Source organism: Lissotriton vulgaris, chromosome 1_1 (genome assembly GCF_964263255.1).
Source record: "Lissotriton vulgaris chromosome 1_1, aLisVul1.2, whole genome shotgun sequence".
NCBI classification, from domain to species: domain Eukaryota; kingdom Metazoa; phylum Chordata; class Amphibia; order Caudata; family Salamandridae; genus Lissotriton; species Lissotriton vulgaris.
Window position 1 is genome coordinate 1,733,432,235 of NC_141685.1, and position 21,314 is coordinate 1,733,453,548.

At 40.1% G+C, this 21,314-nt stretch overlaps 1 protein-coding gene across 3 annotated transcripts in view; it reads right to left on the minus strand.

The window, feature by feature from the left end:
• NUP107 (nucleoporin 107) overlaps positions 1-21,314 on the minus strand; it is a 590,137-nt gene that overhangs the window by 81,329 nt on the left and 487,494 nt on the right. For all 3 annotated transcript variants that reach the window (XM_086919004.1, XM_086919006.1, XM_086919003.1), the window contains exons 24-25: positions 20,013-20,173; positions 18,812-18,937 (exon numbers count right to left, since the gene is read on the minus strand). In XM_086919004.1, the coding sequence (XP_086775130.1) occupies positions 18,812-18,937; positions 20,013-20,173 (287 nt within the window). The remainder of the gene's footprint in view (positions 1-18,811; positions 18,938-20,012; positions 20,174-21,314) is intronic.

The following is a 21,314-nucleotide window of genomic DNA, read 5'->3' on the forward strand; positions in this document are numbered from 1 at the left end:
AAGGTTACCCTTGCCGGACAATTGTGTAATTAGCAATATTGATAATGATTCTGATGTGGTTTTCTCTATTGATGATATAAATGGTGAGAATTTCAAAAGTGGGTCGGAAGCCATTTCTGAAGCAGAATGGAGAGCAGCTATGAGTGAAGACAGCATTTTGTCAGATGTTGTTGAGTTTTAGCAGAATGGTTGGCCTGAAGAAAGAAAGCTATCTGGCGAGATATCATCCTTTTATAAGATTAAGGAAGAACTTATGTTTGACTATGGTTTTGTGACTAGAGGTGACAAAATAGTGCCTCCTTTCAAGCTAAGAGAAAAAATTGTTTCTATGGCTCACGAAGGGCACATGGGGATGTCCAGCACCAAAAGACGAATCAGAGAATTTTACTGGTGGCCAGGTGTTGATAGAATGGTTGATAAATGGGTCTGTTCTTGTTCTCCTTGTGCGAAGAGTGATAAGCCAGTTAAACCTCTGGTTGTTAGTGTTTCTCCAATTGAATTAGTTTTGAGTCCTTGGAAAAAACTTGGTATCAACATTATCGGTCCACTTAATTTGTCTACTGATAAGTAAGTGTTTGGTTTGGTATTGATTGATTACTATTCTAAATGGCCAGAGTTGAAAGTTGTTGAAAGAATTACTTCTACACCGGTTATTGAATATTTGGATGAGATTTTTTGTAGAGAGGGTATTCCTGCTGAAATTGTTTCGGACAATGGTCCTCAGTTTATTAGTAGAGTTTGCTTTGTTAATTGAAAGATGTGGCATAATACATAAGCGAGTATCTAATTACAACCCTCAGGCCAATGGTCAAATAGAATGCTTTAACAGAGTCATCAAAGAGTCTATTCAATTGGCACTTAAAAGTCACATGGATTGGAAAAAAGCGTTACGTGCAACTTTGTTGTCTTACCGTACTTCTCCCAATTCTGTCACTAGCCTTTCCCCATTTGAAATGTTGCGCGGTAGGAAGCCTGGTTCAAAGCTTCTTCCTTGGTGGATGAAAGTTAAAGTATTTCCTAGTTCTTCCGATTCTTCTAAGTTTCAGGAGAGAGTTTCAAGGTATCAGGGAAAAATGAGAGGAATTTCTGCACAGAAAACCAATCATAGTTCAAAAATCGAGATTGGAGATTTTGTAAGAGTCAAGTTTGGTAGGTTTTGTGGTAACAAATGGGCAAAATGGTCAGATCCTTGTAAAGTAGTAGAAATATTCAGCAAAGCAGTAAGAGTAGAAGATGGCAAAATATGGAACTTTAGACGAGTTTCTTTATGTAAATCTACGGAATCTAAAATGTCTCCTCAAGTTTGTTCTCGAAGGTCTTATGAGGAGAATGAAAGTTACTCTGCAATGTTGGATACTTTTGGTTGTGATCCACAATGTTTTGACACCAATGTGTCCATTCCTGCGAGTGTGAGCGATACCCAAGTTCCTGTTTCTTGTAACATCTCTGACAATGATTGTGTAAGTAATGCTGTAGGTTTGAATAGTTCTTTATTGAGGAAAAGCTCTCGTATCAAACATACTCCTGTTAAATTGCGTGATTTTGTGCGTTCGTTTTTTGTGAGGTTTTCTTTCACTGGTTTTTTTTTTGTTTTTTAAAAGGGGGAAGGTGTGTAGTATTCCCCGTTAGAACACTCTTATGGAATTGTTATGGTTTCTATGTCACTGAGTGTTCTAACAGTGGGGGTTTGGTTAGAGAGACTTTGACTTCTGGACTTTGTGGATGTACAAGCTGTCTGTTCTGAATAAACTGGTTTCTACTGGTAATTGGTCTACTGGATTACTTTAACATACTTTCTTATTTTTTACTGCTACTGATTTTTGCACTCTTGGTACCTTATTGCATGGATAGGTGTTTCCAGTGATTGGAACGAAAGTATGTGTACCTTGTGCATTAGTTTTGGTAAGAATTTCAATGCTGGAATTTCTATTGCTTCTCAAACTAATATTCTTGGTGTTGAGTTCCAATTGACCCAAACCTTACTTACTTAGTGTGCTTATGATGTTGAGCTTTGTTATTGTTCTTAAACCACAGTTGAGGGAGTTTATTTCAACTCCAAGCTTTTCTTACTGTTGCTGGTGGTGGGCAGGAATTATGCTCAAACTAGGGTCATGTTTTGAGAAAGCATGGGGCCATGCATTAACAAGAATAGAAAGAACTCATGTGCTCCAGATACATAGTCCAGCCCATTATTCCCAAAGAGTTGTAGTTCGTACATTGGGCTTATATGATGTTCTATGCAAGGCCACTGTTGTGATCATATCTAGGACCCTAATTAAATAATCCCGATTTATGCCCTTATGTGGTTATAACAAATCAAACCCTGTTAAAGGCATGAGAATCAAATCCATATTTACTACTAGCCAATGCAAACCAAATACGGCAAGGCTACTTCCTTAGACTCCTAGAAAGTACAACAAGTTCTTTCAACAAACCAAACCTCCAGCAACCTGGGAATTCCCCATGCTTTTGTTTTGATTTGTCCTAGAACTCCTGCGAGCACTGAAAGAACGGCCAGTTCTTAGTGACATCTTTTATTGACGTCTTATGTCCAACCTTACGTCGAACACGGCACCTTCCAGGTATAAATATACCAGCGTTTGCCTTAAGCAACACAAGGTGGTGTGGAGCAGAGCGGCTATCTACTTATCCGAAGCCCAGCTGATGCGAGTGCCGAAGGAAGCCGTCCCTCCCATTTGACGCACTGAGAAAGACGCTGTCTTTTTCTCCTGCAGAGAAAATCCAGCTCAAGTGTTTCCAGTCAGCCTTGTGGGTTACTGGGAGATCGAGTCCTGAGAGCGAGATACAAGACCTCCTTCATTCTAAAACCAAGGTACGGAGCTGATTAGATCCATAGAGAATTCTTGAGTCCGATTCTTGGCAAAAACTAACTTAACTTAAACTGCAGCTCATTTACTCCTTCCCACGTACTAGGCTTAGGTTAGGTACACCGGGGTAGGCGTATTTACAAGCACCAGTTGAGTACGTTTAGTCAAACTTATCATTGTATGTAACTGTATATATTTTATACCTTTTAAGTATCATATGGCTCAGAAACCATATCAATGCTTTTACAGTATTATTTCATAATACTCCTTTTACTGTACGCACTTTACTTTATAACAAGTATTGCAATTGTGGCAATTCATTTCTCTTGCATGAGAAAGAAGACTGCTCAATAAATAACACCTTTTATTGAAAACGCTGTCTCTCTATTTCTCTGCACTCTGGTGAAACTAAGTATGCACGATTGACTGAGTGAAATAGCTATCTATTGTTTTCACAAGACACTGGAGATATACTCCTTATTCTGGGGGAGCAAAGTTGTCATGTTAATGCGGTTGTCAGAAGCTGAATCCCTTCTTGTCTAATCAGGGAAGTTCACTCCTCCCTGTTCATTCGAGAAAGTTTCTAGTGACCTCTGAGCTAGCTGGCAAACCTAAATTAAGTCTAACATATTCAATAGAGACCTAGTGGACCTCAGTCCTACGTCTGAACTATCGTTTATGTTATTCCAATGCTCAGAGCCTATTGGGAAAATAGGAACTACACTACACCACCTTGAACTGGGACATGAAACCACTGGACACTGAACGATGGACAGTAGTGTGGGAGGGACTGTTTAGAGGGTGGGTGGACCATGATGCAATAATCATCCCGATCAATGTAAGAAAAACCATAACTATAAAACGTATAGAAAATGGAGTATCATCAAGAGGTGGTACAGGCATATTTGTGGTAGAGGCACATGAATTTCGGCAGACAGAGGTATTCTATTCCTGGATACATTTTCCAGCAGCAAATGCTATAACACATGAGTTCCACTACTACAAAATAGCGGAATCTCCAGAGGAATACTGTCCTTTCGAGGAAGTTGAAATTCCACTAACATACCAAGAGCACCTGCTCTTGTTTAATGGCGCCCTAAAACATCAAAATCACATTACCAGGCTCGGTCCACTAGGTAGACCAGGAGCCACATGGCCGGTTCTAGCCAGCTACACACCACATCCGGACATTGAAACAATGTCAGACAGAGAACTTTTAGTCCATCTAAAACAACTAATTAAAATTCATAGACAATTGGGCCAATATGTCATGCGGACTTCAACAGTCCAACCTGCAATTAAAATTCCACAAAACACCCCTCAACAGGGGAACACAAACAAGATTACACCACAGAATATACAATCATGTCTTGGTAAAACACCCGCAAAACGGGAACAAATTCCATTCTGGTTTAGCTCAAAAAATCACTCAGATAGAGGCAGTATTTCCTGATACTACCCTTCACGAAAAACACAGAATTCTGACTATCTGTCTCCCAATGGGGATCGCACCACATGTGGAGGACTGTGACACTTGGGGCACAGTCTTTGCTTCTATCTACACAAAAACACATGGTGTTCCGTCTATGGCGGTTATACCAGATGTACTAAGACAGATTCAAAATGAATACGGTCCAGAACCTGCTTTAACTCTGGGTATGAAATTACTGAAGGACTTTAAGCAGGTCTCGGCTTTATTATTAGCCAACATAAAAGGAGAAGCAGCATGCGTGGCAATCCGCCAAAAATGAAGGAAACAGATATAACAGACCAACCTTTTGAGCTTGCTAAAATAATTGAAAAATCCTATGAAGAATTAGGCAGAGATAGTTTGGGTGGTAAACCAGTAAAACCCCAACTAATTGAAAATCCTAAAAACTTTTATTAAAAATAATCTCAAATCTCAAAAGAAGAAGTGAGAGTGTAACAAACAAACCACCCCCAGAGAAAAACAGTTTCAGACCAGAGGAAGGTCTCCCCAACGAAGAGATAAATCTCCAGAACGGGGGGGGGGCAAGTCTCCCAAAAGGGAGCACTCTGAAAAAAGATACAACCTTAGAAATAGGGACAATTTGAGAAAACCTGACAGATATCAAGATATTGATACACGTTCCTCTCGATCTTTTCAGACTTCATCAAAGAAATCGGAAAGAAGAGGGCGGTCAGAACATAAAGAAGAGCACGTCAAGTCCAAAGACAGGGAACCTGCTCATCAAAGTAAAAAATTACAATTTCCAAGAAAGAAGGTAGCGAGTATTAAAATAAAAAAAGCCAAGAATCTTGAGGACACAACTGAAAAACGTAGAGTGGGCCCAGACAATGCTAGACAGCACAGCAGAAGTGAGCATAGCTCGCAACATCCTGATGAATCTTCTGGAGACAGTGGACACGAATGAATACATTCAAGTGGAAACTGCAGACACCCGAGTGAGCGTGCCCCATAAACTATATGAAATAACATTACTTATAGAGGGTGATAAAACTAGGAAAATAAAAGGTCTCTTTTGGGAGAATCTATCTAAAGGCTATGATATCCTTCTAGCAGAGAAAGACTGGCCACCAGAGTTTGTCAGGGAGTGCCCACATGGCGAAGAAATGATTATGCCTGCCTTCTCAAATCAAATTCCAATTCATAAAAAATACACACTTGCTAGAAAATGAGCAGTGGCACAAGCCCTTGCATTATATAAAAATCATGTAGGATGGGATGAGGATTCTCCTCACCATAAAATCCAGTTAAAAAATCAACCTACTGCACAGAGGCAGTATCCTGTTAAGCAAGAAGCTAAAAAACAAGTAAAAGAAATTTTAGATCAACTTGAATATCAGGGGGTGGTTGAAACATGTACCTCACAAATGAACAATCCTTTGTTTCCGGTCTCCAAGCCAGACAATTCATATCGTCTAGTTTTGGACTACAGACATCTAAACTCCTGCTGTAAAACTTTTACAGTGCAGCACTAATGAATAACATCGTGCGCAAAAAATATAAAACAACATTAGATATTTCAAATGGTTTCTTCTGTCTAAACATTGCACCTGAAAGCAGATATTTGACCGCTTTCTCCAGTATGGGGACCCAAAAACAATTTTGTCGTCTCCCTCAGGGATTCAAGAACAGCCCAGGATTATTTTCAGCCAGGGTAACAGCGTTACTACAAATATATGATGATGAGGCATTATCTTATGTCGATGACATCTATCTTACAGACGATGACCTAGAGACTCACTTGAAAAGAGTGGACACCATAATACTTGGGTTCGCAGCTGAAGGGTACAAATTTAACTTTAAAAAACCACGAATTGCCCATCTAACTGTCCTATTTTTAGGATATGAATTATCAAGTGAAGGCAAAAGCCTAGCAGACAACTTCTTAGAGAAGTGTGCAGTACTCCAAGCTCCAAAAACGCGGAAAAACTTACAATCAATACTAGGTTTACTGAATTTCGGAAGAACATACTTCCTAAATTATGCAGAGAGGGTTAAATCTCTCTACGAACTAATAAAACCTGATTTTAAACCAATTATTGGACAAAAAAACAAACAGAAATTTTAAGATCATTACAGACAGATATGTTAACTAAAACAAAACTGCAAACACGCGCAAATGAACGCAACATTGTAATCAGAGTCATCCCAGGAAGATGCGGATTCACATACCTGACCTCTAATGAGGGAGAAACTGTACCAATAGCTTACAAATCACATTTGTACACACAAGCTGAAATGAAATTCAGTTCAACTGAAAAAATTCTAACTGCGGTTCAAACTTCTGTAGCAAAAGAAAGAGCCCTAGCACAGGGAAAAAGGATATCTGTTTTAACAGCTGTATCAGCCCTTGAGGCAGTAACAATACCAGGCAATCCTAATGCTAAAGCTCTAGATCCAAAATGGATAAAATGGGAAACTTCTCTTGCAACAGAAGACGTGACACACGCATTTGATCCGAAAATGAAAAAACTAGAATATCTGGAATATTAAAATGAATGTCCTCTGCCGATCGATATTCTGCCCCTCAAACAGTACACCTGTGTAATCCACACGGACAGATTTGCACAACACTACGTTGTGGAAAAACAGATTTACAATGCAGCATGCGCGATTGTTAAAGGTCGCTGGCGCCTAGGTAAATTCAGACCGATGGTCACCAAAACTGAATCTCTCATAAACTGTACAGCTCAGCGAGCTGAAATAAGATCTCTAAAGATGGCGCTTGAAAATGCTGATCGCGAATTCCCAACACTAATAGTGTGCGATTCGCATTACTGCGTCCGATCTTACAATAATTCCATGCAGACCTGGATAAAAAATGGTTACAAAGATGAGACAGGTGCCACAATAAAGCATTAAAAACTATGGGAACAAGTAGTTCTTTTGCAGAAAGAACTACAAAAGACTTACGTGATACATACGCAGAGTCTTCAACGTTATGGCGTTCACGTTGCAGGGAATTCATTGGCTGACAGAGCCACAGCGGCAGCTGATCACTCGGCTTCCGTAGCTACAAAAAAGCGTACGAAAAAACACAGATGGCAAAACGCTGCTTGCTGTAAAAGCTTCAATGGAAGGCAATTATGCGAAGTTACCTCTAAACTATCCACTCGGCAATACATACATATTTGATGCGAACTCCGTTCCGTTTGCTCAAATCCCTGGAGTGGGGGATCGAGTAATTCCAAACACGAACCGGAGAATCTTCTTGATACAAGAAGCACACATGGGATTGGGTCTGATGCACCAAGAGATCCTGAAATCTCTAATAGAATTACAATCACAATACTGGTGGCCGGGGATGAGCGTAGAAATTTATAAATTTGCAATGAATTGTGAGGACTGCAACAGAGATCGCAGTTGTGAACCGGACCAGACACCAGTCCAGACACCACTATTAGACAGCATCAGGCTATCTATGCGCAGACGTCCGACCAGACAAATGCGGTCCCATAAAAATTAAGACGAGATTCATTTGGATGTGGCCCCAGCGCTCGGCTGACGCCAGAACTGTTATAAAAGATTTGCAAGTCTTTATCGGCACATACGCAATTGGAATGCTACATTCTGACCAGGGTCCTGCGTTTAGCTCTCTGGCTTACAAGGAGGCCATGGCCAGCATGGGCATTGCATTGCGGTATTCTAGTCCATTCCATCCAGAGGGAAATGCGGTAGTGTAGAGAAAAAACCGGGACATAAAGCAATCTATAACAGCGAGGATATTAGGTTCGGGTGATGGGTGGGCCAAACATCTAATAAGTGTCCAACGTAGTCTTAATAATATGCCAAGAAATTCTCTAGGATGTATCTGTCCGTATGAACTTTTATTTGGTACCAGAATGATCATTCACGACTTGGATTGTCAGACTTCAGTGGTGCAACAAAAAGCCTTTGATATCAAAGATCGCTTGGCTGTTTTACAGGACTTAAATGAAACAAGAAAAAGTCTGAGTAACGAAAAGCTAAAGCCAACTACCACTGAAGAAAAACCACCTGTCCCAGCAAGACCTGTCTGGATTCCAAAGATTGGGGATCTGGTCAGAGAAAAGATCGCGGTGAAGAAGGAATTGGAGCCTTCTTACAGAAAAGCAGTACCTGTCTTAGCTATCAGCGGAACAAGATCAGTTGTACTACCGCCCCTTGCTGGTAAAAAGGAGAACGAGTTGTATCAATCGACCTGGTGAAACCACAATCATGTGGCCAATAATAAGTAGTTGGCCCAGTGGACTTCCAAGAAATAGCAGAAGACCAAATCTTGCTACAATCCAAGAGGTTCAAACTGAGAGATTAATCACATTTGACAAACCTGCAGTAATTAAAAAAGGACTATGCAACAAAGCCATGGAACTTGTGCCTCTTGAAACCCAAATTGCAACAGTTCAACAAGAAACACCAGTCTACAACGATGTAGCCTCGGATTATACAAATGTAACAAAAGAAAATGCAAAGATCAATGGAAATCCGGAAGCAATCCCACCAATTGACAGAACTGCATCTGGCTACTTTATCAACTTTGATGACTTTTCCGATGATCCAAGTGAACATTGAGACAAGCCAGAAACAAAAACATTCAAAGGAAAAATCACAGAACTCTTTCAACAAATCAGAGAAACATATCTAACTTCACAATGGATTGTGTTAGGCGTATTTTTCATCCTTCTATGGCTCATCTTGGTTTTAAGTTTGGGTAGATTTATTGATGGAAAATATAGTAAAATGGACACAGCACGCCAGAACATCAACTTGGTCCTGAAACCACACAGATCATCACACATCGAAAAAAGAGAACTGTCATCAGTGAACATCACAGCCATCCCTATACCTGGTGGTATAGCATGGGACAAAACTAATTATGAAATTTAAGGCCCGGTTGAGCTCTTGAAATATCCACACCAATTTAAGATTTTTTTAAGTGACTTTTGTATCACCTAGTAGTTTCTCGGATGATTGGGACTTCAAAAATATTAATAATATGATGTCAGATTTAGTAATGTCATCAAAATTTACAGCACATGATTATTTACAGGGTTCGTCGAATTATGAGGAAATGTACTGTTTCAACCACTTTGGGCATCATTATCTGCATAAATCTGCAAATCCTAGAAATATTTTCAGTTATAATCAATGGGAACATTGTACAACCCCGCAAAAAAGCAGCTCAAAAACATTTTATGAGAAATTCCCATACTTCTCGGGGTTTAATGTCACTGATCCTGAAACATTCTATTTTAACACCTTGGCTGCTAGGTGTTTTCCCCCCCGGTGCTGGGATCCCAGATTTTCCATTGTTCATGACGAGCTCAGCTCGTCATCAGCACAGCTCAACCGTGCATCATGACGAGCTGAGCTAGTCATGAGCATGGAAGGGGTTAAAATGTTAAATAAGACAGAGTGAAAAACATGTTGACAAACACTAAACTGATTTATTCTGAATAATTTTATGAAAAAATGTCTACCATCTGGGGTACAAAAGAATGGCAGGTACAAGGTGTAGAAGCATTGTTCAGAGCCTGCATGATCCCAGAACAAATAATGTTCCTGAATAACACAATTCAGCAAACAACCTGTCTTGGTTTAGCCAAGATAAAAGATTTAAACAACCAGTCTATACCAAAGCCAATGCCTGATAGAAACACCACTACAGATGAGGGGTTAGACGTGGCCTATATTTTAAAACAAAACAGAACAATTCCTGACTGGAACAATGGTTGATCTGGCCCACAGACACTAATAACTGCCAAGATAGATTCCTGAACAAAATACAGGGGTTCAAACAGAACAGGCCAGACCCAAGATATTCCCAGAGACAACATCCAGGGATAGTTACAACATACAGTGTAGGAAAACTATGCCTCGACTGGCTACAGAGATCCACATTTCCCGAAATGAAGCAACACTTAACTTTACTTAAAGAAGGTGCTGACTTGCGAGATTTCATACTGGGACCTCGCAAACAGCGTCAAAAACGTTTCATATACGCCAGGATATACGCAACATACAATGAAGCTTGGAAATTAAATCAAATTGAAACTGCTGAAAAAATACGAGAAATTTATCGTATTAATTTGGAAAAAACACTTTCTGTAGTGGACAATGGGTTAACGACTCCGTCCTTCAGAATCTATTCACTGGACAGCATTGTATCATCTGCTATTGATATAATAGAGCAGGATATGATAATGTTACAACATGGTCAGTCCCAATTGCGTTCTATTGTACAACTAGGCTGGACGTTACAAAACCTCCGTTCAGGTCACGTGCCTTGGCGTCTAATCAACATAACGTCATTATTTTCCATCTTTAACCTTACTGATAGACAAATTTAGTTGGCACAAAAAGGAGCAGACTATACGGTGCTGAGCATTTTAAAACTTGAGAGATTACCATTGACAATGTCAGAAAGACCTGTCATTGAATGGATAATACATGGCACCATTACAATCCCGATAACGACTTTTCAGTTTCAATACTGCCAAAAGTATATACCAGCAGGCCAGTATGAAAGGTTGGGTAAAGGATACATCAAATCAACCTGGAATTTACCTTTTACACATAGATGTTGGAGTGGGGGCAAGAAAGAGGTATTTCTTAGTGGTACTAATTGTAAAACATCACTGAGCGGTACACTCCTATGCGAAGGTATAAACTTGCATGGATCTTGCAAAGGTTAATCAAAAAACCTTTCATGTCATCTGCACGGTACCCAGGCTACTCAGATAGAGCCATTTTTCAGACATCTTTCCAACGGTAGCTACGTTATATTGAGTGACCACAGCTGTTTTGGCATGATGCCAGGAAAAACCTATCTTGTGAGCGTTACTTCCAGGGTCATTTGCTGTATGCAAGTATTGTATCCAAACAGCAATCCAGACATGGAGGCGGCATTGTGGCCTTCTGTGAATATCTCTTCTATTCGAATTGATACTTTAAGCAGAATGAAGTCTATTCTTTTACAGAAAACTGTGCCTTTAACCTCGTCCAAAGAGACGTATGACCTGCAGGCTGCAAGGACAGCAGCAGAGATACATACCCTTTTATCAACAAACTGCCCCGTGCATTTCGTAGAAATGTTAAGCCAAATTTTAAACATGTCAGATACCAGTGGCATCGCACATGTATTTAAGACAATATTTTCAGGACTTAACAATTTTTGAAACGGTTCTGGGCATCTTCCCGAATTTTGTGCACTCTCTTTTCGGTGGCCTGCCTCTTATTTTGGGACTTGTAGCAGGAATTTTATTTTTGTTCCTTCTGCTCCGATATGGCAAGCCAAGTCACAGACAAAACTCAGGCTACGATGGAAGAAACAATCCTAGCAATACGATACCGAGACCGTATCACTAAGGTCCTCGGATTGGCCCGGCTAAGAGATCTGAATACTACCTGGTTTCTTTCATTCAGACCGATCTGGTAAAATTGCATCTTACCTGTGCTTCGATGTCTGCTATGCGGAGAAGAATGCGTGTTGGACGTCTGTCTTACACTACCATCAACAGTACCAATGGATGTCAACGCTTTGCTTTGTCCGGTAACGACTCACGCAACGTGTTGTCCCCAGCGGCTACCGATTCTGATGACGGCATTCGTTGAGACTTCACCATTAGGATTAGGTGGCCGTGGAGTACGAGATGAAAGCGACACCACACAGGTACAACCTTCTGTGAACATTGCTGATCTGAACACCAATGATGGCAATGCATCGCATATATGCACTATTTATGATTTTTCAGCGTTGGCCCAACTTTCACCTACTGTTGTAGACAAAATTTTTTTGCCGGTCTAGCTGAGGTAATGTTCTCTCCTAACAACGAGAATAACAATTAAAATATCAAGCACACAACGTTCCCTCAACTCGGCCTTCAGTTTTTATAAACAACACTGCTGAAAACACTTGGAACTATTTTTTTCCCTTGAAAGAAAAATTATTTTTCCCAAATTCCAAAATATTTACCTTTTTTTTTGGCACAAGGTACTCTGCTTAAAGTAGAACTATTCTTAGAGAACAGAGCTTCTATTCCTAGAGACTCTTGAGACAATATTTTGAATCAGCCTCTAGCACACTTACAATCTTGTATAAATATGTGATGAAATGGTCTCGACCTTCTCTTCTGTATTAAGAGCCATTTCATAAATGTAATTTTCGCACTTCATTCAGCTGATATTTATATTTGCATTATCTGAATGATACCACTGCTTGAATGCGTACAGTATAATACTCATTTTCGTGTATCTATACCATTTCAAATGCATTTGATGTATTTTGGGGTGGGCTGGAAAACACATGCATGTTTATATATTGCTTAGTATTTGGTAATGATGGACATTATACGTGGAGTCGGTGTTGTGATCATATCTAGGACCCTAATTAAATAATCCCGATTTATGCCCTCATGTGGTTATAGAAAATCATACCCTTATAAAGGCAAAAGAATCAAATCCATATTTAGTAATAGCCAATGCAAACCAAATACGGCAAGGCTACTTCCTTAGACTCCAAGAAAGTACAACGAGTTGTTTCAACAAACCAAACCTCCAGCAACCTGGGAATTCCCCATGCTTTTGTTTTGATTGGTCCTAGAACTCCTGCGAGCACTGAAAGAACGGCCAGTTCTTAGTGACATCTTTTATTGACGTCTTATGTCCAACCTTACGTCAAACACGGCACCTTCCAGGTATAAATATACCAGCGTTTGCCTTAAGCAACACACAGTGGTGTGGAGCAGAGCGGCTATCTACTTATCCGAAGCCCAGCTGATGCGAATGCCGAAGGAAGCCGTCCTTCCCATATGACGCACTGAGAAAGACGCAGTCTTTTTTTCCTGCCGAGAAAATCCAGCTCCAGTGTTTCCAGTCACCCTTGCGGGTTACTGGGAGATCGAGTCCTGAGAGCGAGATACAAGACCTCCTTCATTCTAAAACCAAGGTACGGAGCAGATTATATCCTTAGAGAATTCTTGAGTCAGATTCTTGGCAAAAACTAACTTAACTTAAACTGCAGCTCATTTACTCCTTCCCACGTACTAGGCTTAGGTTAGGTACACCGGGGTAGGCGTATGTAGAAGCCCCAGTTGAGTACGTTTAGTCAAACTTTTATCATTGTATGTAACTGTATATATTTTATACCTTTTAAGTATCATATGGCTCAGAAACCATATTAATGCTTTTACAGTATTATTTCATAATACTCCTTTTACTGTACGCACTTTACTTTATAACAAGTATTGCAATTGTGGCAATTCATTTCTCTTGCATGAGAAAGAAGACTGCTCAATAAATAACACCTTTTATTGAAAACGCTGTCTCTCTATTTCTCTGCACTCTGGTGAAACTAAGTATGCACGATTGACTGAGTGAAATAGCTATCTATTGTTTTCATACGACTCTGGAGATATACTCCTTATTCTGGGGGATCAAAGTTGTCATGTTAATGCGGTTGTCAGAAGCTGAATCCCTTCTTGTCTAACCAGGGAAGTTCACTCCTCCCTGTTCATTCGAGAAAGTTTCTAGTGACCTATGAGCTAGCTGGCAAACCTAAATTAAGTCTAACATATTCAATAGAGACCTAGTCGACCTCAGTCCTAAGTCTAAACTATTGTTTATGTTATTCCAATGCTCAGAGCCTATTGGGAAAATAGGAACTACACTACACCACCTTGAACTGGGACATGAAACCACTGGACACTGAACGATGGACAGTAGTGTGGGAGGGACTGTTTATAGGGTGGGGGGAGGATTAAGGCCCCAGTTAGGGAGAGGGACTTTGTTTTCTGTGTTTTTCTTCTTATTACTGGATACATGAAACCGTGTATTTTATGCCCACCAGCCTTTGGATGCAGGTGGTACTCCAATATTTACCAATAAACAGATGTAAACTTAAAAGGTTTAACTCAATTATGTCCTCCAGCAAGCTTTGTGATGCCATAGTGGAATTTTAATTTAATTCTCACATTCCTCATGAGCACACCTTTTGAACCAATACACAGCTGTCCATTATGTCTTCTGACTTTGAAGACTGTTTCTAGTCATGGTTACTTCCGCTCGTCATGCGAGTGAATTCAAAGCTCTCTCGATGCAGCCACCTTACACCACGTTTTTCCCACAAAGTGTTTTTGAAGACCAGGGTGGGCTATTACCAGAAGTCGTGACTACTACTTATGTTGGGCAATCTATCACTCTCACAATGTTCTCATCATGAGAACTCCATTGACTGCACCCCAAAAGGGCTTCAAGCTTTCATATCAACCGCACCAAAGACCACTGAGTGGGCGATCAGCTCTTTGTGGGGTTCTATGGAGCAGAGGGGGCAAGGTGGTGGAGAAAAAGAGTCTGTTGAGGTGGATAGTCTTCTGCATTAGGATCTCCTATGTATTGTCCAAAGAGCAGGCCCTAAGTGGGACTGCAGGCCCATTCCACCAGGGCCAAGACAGCTACCACTGCAGTGGCAGGCTGAATGCCTGTCCTTGACCTCTGTGGGGCGGGGACACAGATTCACAGCGCACTACTCCTTGACAGCCAGGTCTGACAACCACTTTGCTCGTTCGGTCTTGCAGGACTTTATGGTGCAAATCATTCCACAGATCCACCACATTGTGGGAAACTGCTTTGGAGTCTGTTCTAAAAACGAGGAATCTGCAGTTAGAAGTATCTATGATGAGAACAAGTTACTCACCTTCGGTAATCCCCTTTATCGTGGATACTCTGACTGCAGACTGCTCACTGCCCTCCCACCTCCCATTCTGTAGAATGGTGCTTTATTGTATATAAAAGATCACAAATTAGAGGTCTGCACTAAGCATGGGCGGAAAATCCGTTCCGCTCGCGGATTTTGCGGATTTTTGGGAAATTCGCAATCCGCGAGATTCGCGAATCTCCCGCAAAATCCGCAAATCCGCGAGCAGCGGATTTTGCTCGCACTGCTCGCACTGTTTGCGTGAGTTCGCGCCCCGCGAATAAGTGCAAAATTGCAGAAATACGATCTTAGCAAAACTGAAAGTAACTACTTACCAGGTTCAAAAGTTCAGGCTCATCATTAGTAGCCATTTCCTGTAGTGCTTCCTGAGGGGCCCCTCCAGAGTTCAGTTGCCAGTTGAAACTATTATGTGACCCTGCTCTGAACCTCAGAATAGTTACACATATGCCACAAAGGTCCTGAATTACAGCTAAGGGAGACAAGCAGGAGCCAGGCTGGAAGTTAAAATCCATTAATCAGCCCCTAATTCATTATTGTCAGTTGGGGCAGGGCAGGTGTTGTAACTAATTTTGCAACAATGAAAGCACTTAGCAAGTGCAAAAGATCACTAATCAGGGCGCACTAAGGAAGCAGGTGCCAGCTAAAAAAATATTCTGTGACACATTAATCAGCCCCAAATTAATTCAGGTCACTTGAGGCAGGGAAGGTGTGCTTTGCTTTGCCGAAAATAATGTACACTGGACAACCAGAGGGTGTGGTGATGAAACAGAGGGTGGCATGGGTGGGCCAGAGGGTGGTATGAGTAGTCAGAGAGTGGCAGTGGTGACAGAGAGTGGCAGTGATGAAGAAGAGTGTCCCAAACAGGCTGGACACGTAGAAACAACAAGTTCGCAAAACTTGCGACCCGACAGGTAAGTTCGCAAATTGCGAAATTGTAAAAACCCTCGCGAACTGGCAGAAACACGGGCGAACACACACAAAAAAAAAAATCCGCAAATTCGCGGGAATTCGCGGATTTTGCGGATTGCGAGTTCGCAAATCCGCAAAATTCGCGAACGCGAGATCCGCAAAATTCGCCCATGCTTAGTCTGCACACAGGTACACCTGATTGTAATTTGCATTGTGACAAAACATTGACTTTTCTCGGCTTCCTGGAGTCTACAAATAATGATAATTTGAAAGAAAAATCCTCCTTCTATAGTACTGATAGACAACTATGTATCCCTAAGATGTACCAAAAAGAGTGCATGTCGTATTGCAAGTATTAAACTGATAAAATTATAAATGTGTGTCATCTGGTATTAGTTTAGAAACACAGCAATAGTGGGTTGGTGGGGTCACTATGGATAGTCACATTTAGAGAAGTAAATTCTGAAATTATTTTACATTTTGCTTTTGAATTGCATGATGTTGTTACGAAATGCAAGGATCAATGACAAATGCCACAACTGTATTCTTTATCACTGTCTTCATTTTATTTCATTAGGTCGGTTTGCTTATAAATGTATTTATAAAATATATAGTAATTTATCTAGAGCAAAAGGAAAACCAAGGTTGAATGCGGTGCAATAAGATGCGCAAAAAAAACAAAAAACAGAGCGAACTTGAACATCAGAGAACAGCCAGCATGCAGGGTTTTAGGCTGAATTTAAACTAAGTACCTCATATAATTTATTAACACTACAGCCACTAGGAGAGGCTACAACTTAATTTATACAAACATCTACTAATACTATATTGCATTTGTTTTTGTATTGACAAGAATATTTTCAAAAGTCACAGGGTTCTGAAGATGAAAGAGCTCTATGACAAATCAAACACCCTCTGATAAAAACTGAAGCGTGAAAGCGGATGGGAATGTTCAACGGGTGAATGTGTTGATGCACCTCAGAGAATGTTTGTGGAGTGTAAGCTGGACTTTTGCTGCACATTGCTTTTGTTGTTTTTGCATAAGTGATCTAACAGCATATCAGAATACACAGTGACAAAATTAAATACCAGAATACGGGGCTGCCAGAATTGAACTCAGACAGCCTTAAATGCCTCACAGAGAAGCCACTTCTAAGGAAAAACAAAATGGCCAGCCTTGCCAAATCCAAACATAAACCATGATCCGAGGCAAAAGAAAACCAGATAAACACATTGTAGTCAGAAAGGCAAAACACGAGCCGATGCAAACGAAAATTAGATAAGAGTGTTTTAGTGGGAAGGGCAATAATACACGAGCAGAGACAACAAACTATTCCCCCCACCCCAACCTCTGAAAAAGAAAAAGAAAGAAGGACATTTTAGTCTGAAATGCAAAAATAACTACAAGCCTCAAACCCAAACGAAGGCAAATACATTTTAAAAAACTGAGTGCGCACATAATAATACAAATAACCAAAAGAGTTAGACCACATTAAACAGGCTTTATGGGAGGGGCCTAAACACCAAAAGGAGCAACTACTAAAACAGATTCACCAAAGAAAAGCACACATTTACGAAGGTCACTAACAGGAACTAATTAAAAGCAATGGGCATGCTCAAAGCCCACAGAGTAGATACAGTATGTCTCGAAGAGATAGCGTATGCGCTGCCTAGGCAAGACGTAAAACAAATAACTAGTCATTAAGCAAGCCCATTAATACACATTAGACAACAAAAAGATCTGAGATAAAACCAGACATACTTTCACACTAACTTACACAAACCACTTCTAAACTAAACACCAATAGCTCTCCAACTACATATTGTCAAAAAGGATTTACAATCGAATGACTGAATTTCTAGAACCTTGAGAAAGGAAGGCAAGACTAAGAAAGTGATATACTGGCATACTACTGAGAAAAAAGCACAATACAAATGCCGATAACATTTTTATCAAACATATGTGTTTGTTTGGTTTCGAACTACCTTATTGGAAAACTTCGATCTCAACTACCTGGGTCAATAAAATTATTGTCCATTAAATCTCGGAGACCCCAAATCTTCTCCGAAGATTAAGAAGTATTTTAGCCCTATCAAGGGCAAATTATTGTCACTAATTACATTTTGGGTGCTGACAAGGGTGCTTTGTTGCTGGGTATCTTCGCATTTGGAGACTCCTTGGATCTCTAAATGTACACCATCGGAGTACCACCGCGAGCAGAAGGATCGCTTACATCATAGATCTGCTCAACTGTCCATCACGTTTGAACATGCAACACAACCTCATAATACACTCTGCAGGTACATTCCCTAGATCCATAAATGGGGAAACTGTGGCACTAGTCCAGCTCTCTGCTCTTCTTCTGGGTGCTATTGCACTGCTGGACAAGATTTCATATATGGACAGAATTCTGCAGGTGTGTGTTCTCTTAAGAAAAAAAATATATATGCAAATAGACAAAGAAAAGTACCTCTGCCCTTCGGCGGCAATATGCACTATTTTGGACACATGACATCTTTCCTAGAGCAGCAGATTAACTACAGTGACCCATGTGAAGGTAAAGGGGACTGCAGTAATGGCTGGAAAATTACAACCCCCATACTCAAACTGGCATTAATTTGTGCCGGCTAGAATTTCTTTAGGTTTGCTCTAATGTATCCAAGATGTATTTGACTTTAGCTTAGATTGCCTGAAACGCAGCAAGGACCTCTGAGAAAGAAAGTAGGAATCTTCAAAGCAATTAAGTTGTACCAATAAAAAAAAGCCTGTATATTTGTACATCTGAACTTATGTTTATCAACACTGCTGTTCTTTAAAGGAACATACAGGTGATACAGTATCAAAGAGAAGGCAAAAAATAGTTACATTTCACTAGCAGCTGTTTTCAGTACCTCGTATTTACTTTCTCTGTGCTCATGGGCCACTTTTTCTGTGAAGGATGCTTGTCCAACCAATGTAGGTTTCTGAGGAGCTGAATTCATGTGCTTAAACCACTCGTTGAACGTTTCATGGGCTTCCTGAAAAATAATAAGAGCACTTTCAGTGGGAAAATATTGGAAATATAACCCTCCACGCACTACGTTGCCCCTTATAAAGAAAATAGCAGTGATACAATTACAGCATTTAACTGATGGGGAAAGGGCAGGAGGAGGAACTGAAAATACACGGGTGCTCCATCCTCAAAAAGCTGCTCTTTTCTCTTTCAAGCCCTTTTGTGAGCTTTTTAAAGTTTTAATTTACAGCTTAAGTAATCTTGGAACAATAAATTTAAAGCAAAAAAAAAGGGCTATCACACATCATGCTGGCATTACTATAGGTTATCACTCTAGGGCATGGTTCTCCAAAGTCTCACCTGGAGGGCCGGATCCATGCCAGACTTTTAGCATATCCCCATTTAGATGAATGCAGTTACCTTAAAAATCTGGCATGGATCCGGCCCTCCAAGACTGACTTTGGAGAACCCTGTTCTAGGGCCAGCAATTTTGGATTTTTTTGCTTAAATTGTTTAACATTGGTAACAACCATTTATTTTTGGGCAAATGCTTTCCAGCATGTTCAGAAGATTAGCTAACACCTTTCAATGACAAGATCACGTAATTAAATGCAGGTAAGTCCAACCTCTAAGAGATTAAGTGTGAGTATAGGGAAAAAATGAATTGTCTGTTTGGTGAAATATTTACTAAACACAGTGTTTCAGATTCTTTACACTAAGTCCTAATGCCAAAAGCAGTTTACTGAGTCAATATTGAAAGGAATAAAAAACAATAAAAACAAGCCATACAAAAACACATTCAGCGGCAAAGTAACGCGTAATACATCAAATGTATACATTTTTAAATTGAACCTTTGGAGGGGGTTAGCAGTTTGGAAGCAGGTAAGTATAATACACAGGTCAATGAAAACTTTTAGCCCCAAGAAAATAAAATGTGGTTCTCCAATATTTCTTACGAATGGTTGAAGTGGAGATTTTGTTAGATGAGTATTGGAAAAGGATTAGGTAAACTTAACCTTTGTGCAAAGGCAAATATATGTAAATGAGGGATGCATTTCACAGAAAAAATTACTTCAGCTAATGCACACATCTTGTCTCACCAAGTAGGCCCTAATGCATAAGTGCTCCTTTATAGCATTGTCGTCTTCTGCAGGAAGTTCACTCTCCATTCCTTGCTCTTCCCACTGATTATACATTTCGGCAATTGAATCCTGGGGAATTTTTGTAAACACCTCCTTTGCTGCTTCATGTTTCTTGGTTGCTGCATCACAAAAGTATATAAAACAAACGTTACTTTTTGTTCCTGTTGGATTCAATTCTAAGTCCATCTTGCAGACAAGTAATAGTGGGGTCAAGTGGCACATTTAGCAGGAGGATGAAAAGCAGTGAACAACATTACACTAAACCTCAATTGAGTCATACTGGATGTTTGACGAGTATTTAATGTCTAGCAGCATACATAGCCTCAACAAAATAGAAGTCCATTTAGAAAGCAACCTAAAGTTTTAGGAAAATTCTCAGCTAGAACCATTTTTTCCAGAGGATTAACATCAAAACACAAACTGTTTTCGGAGATTAGATCGAACAGGACCAGATCCCCTCAATTAATATGAAACCCCCACTCAGACTTAAAAAAAATCCCACAGTAAAAAATGTTGGCAAAACAAATGTAATACAAAATAAAACATGCCAACTGAAGCTTACATTTCATCCAAAGTTAATTTTCTGAAAAGTGCGTTGAGATCAAGAATGAATCAATTGAAAACGGTTACAAAATACAAAAGCCCCCCAGGGGTGACTAAGCGTTGGAATTCATAAGGGATGCTAGAAGTTCTTAAGGGCATTCCTAAAGATGAAGAGCTGTTGCAGGAACCTCAGGTCTTCGAGCAACAAATTCCATACTGTGCTAGTAATTTACCCTTTAATCCCGCAACTTTTATCTGCCACTTCTGGGAGGCACCAATCTTATAGCGCTCCTGGGGCAGTACGGAGTGATAATTTGTTTCAAATAATCAGGCATTGTTTGTGATGTCCATTATAAATCAGAGTAAGCATTCCTGAAGGCAATTCGAGAGGCTACAGGCAACCATTTCAGTTCTTGCGGATGAACAGAACAATGAGCTGGTTTAGGTAGATCACGAACTGCCATTAGTGTAGAGTTCTGTAGGGTTTGCAATTTATTAACAAAGGGCTTAGACATCACTGCCAAAAGGCCCTTCCCATATTCAATGTTCGAGCTAATCATCACTTCAGAAATGTTAGACGTAATCTCTATACAGAGCAGGTAACAGGTCTTTATCGAGCAATTTAAGATAACTAAATTCTAAATAACAAACAGTTTACCGGACTAAATTGATATATGCTCATCAAAAATGCACCCAAAGTTTTCACCTCTTCCTTTA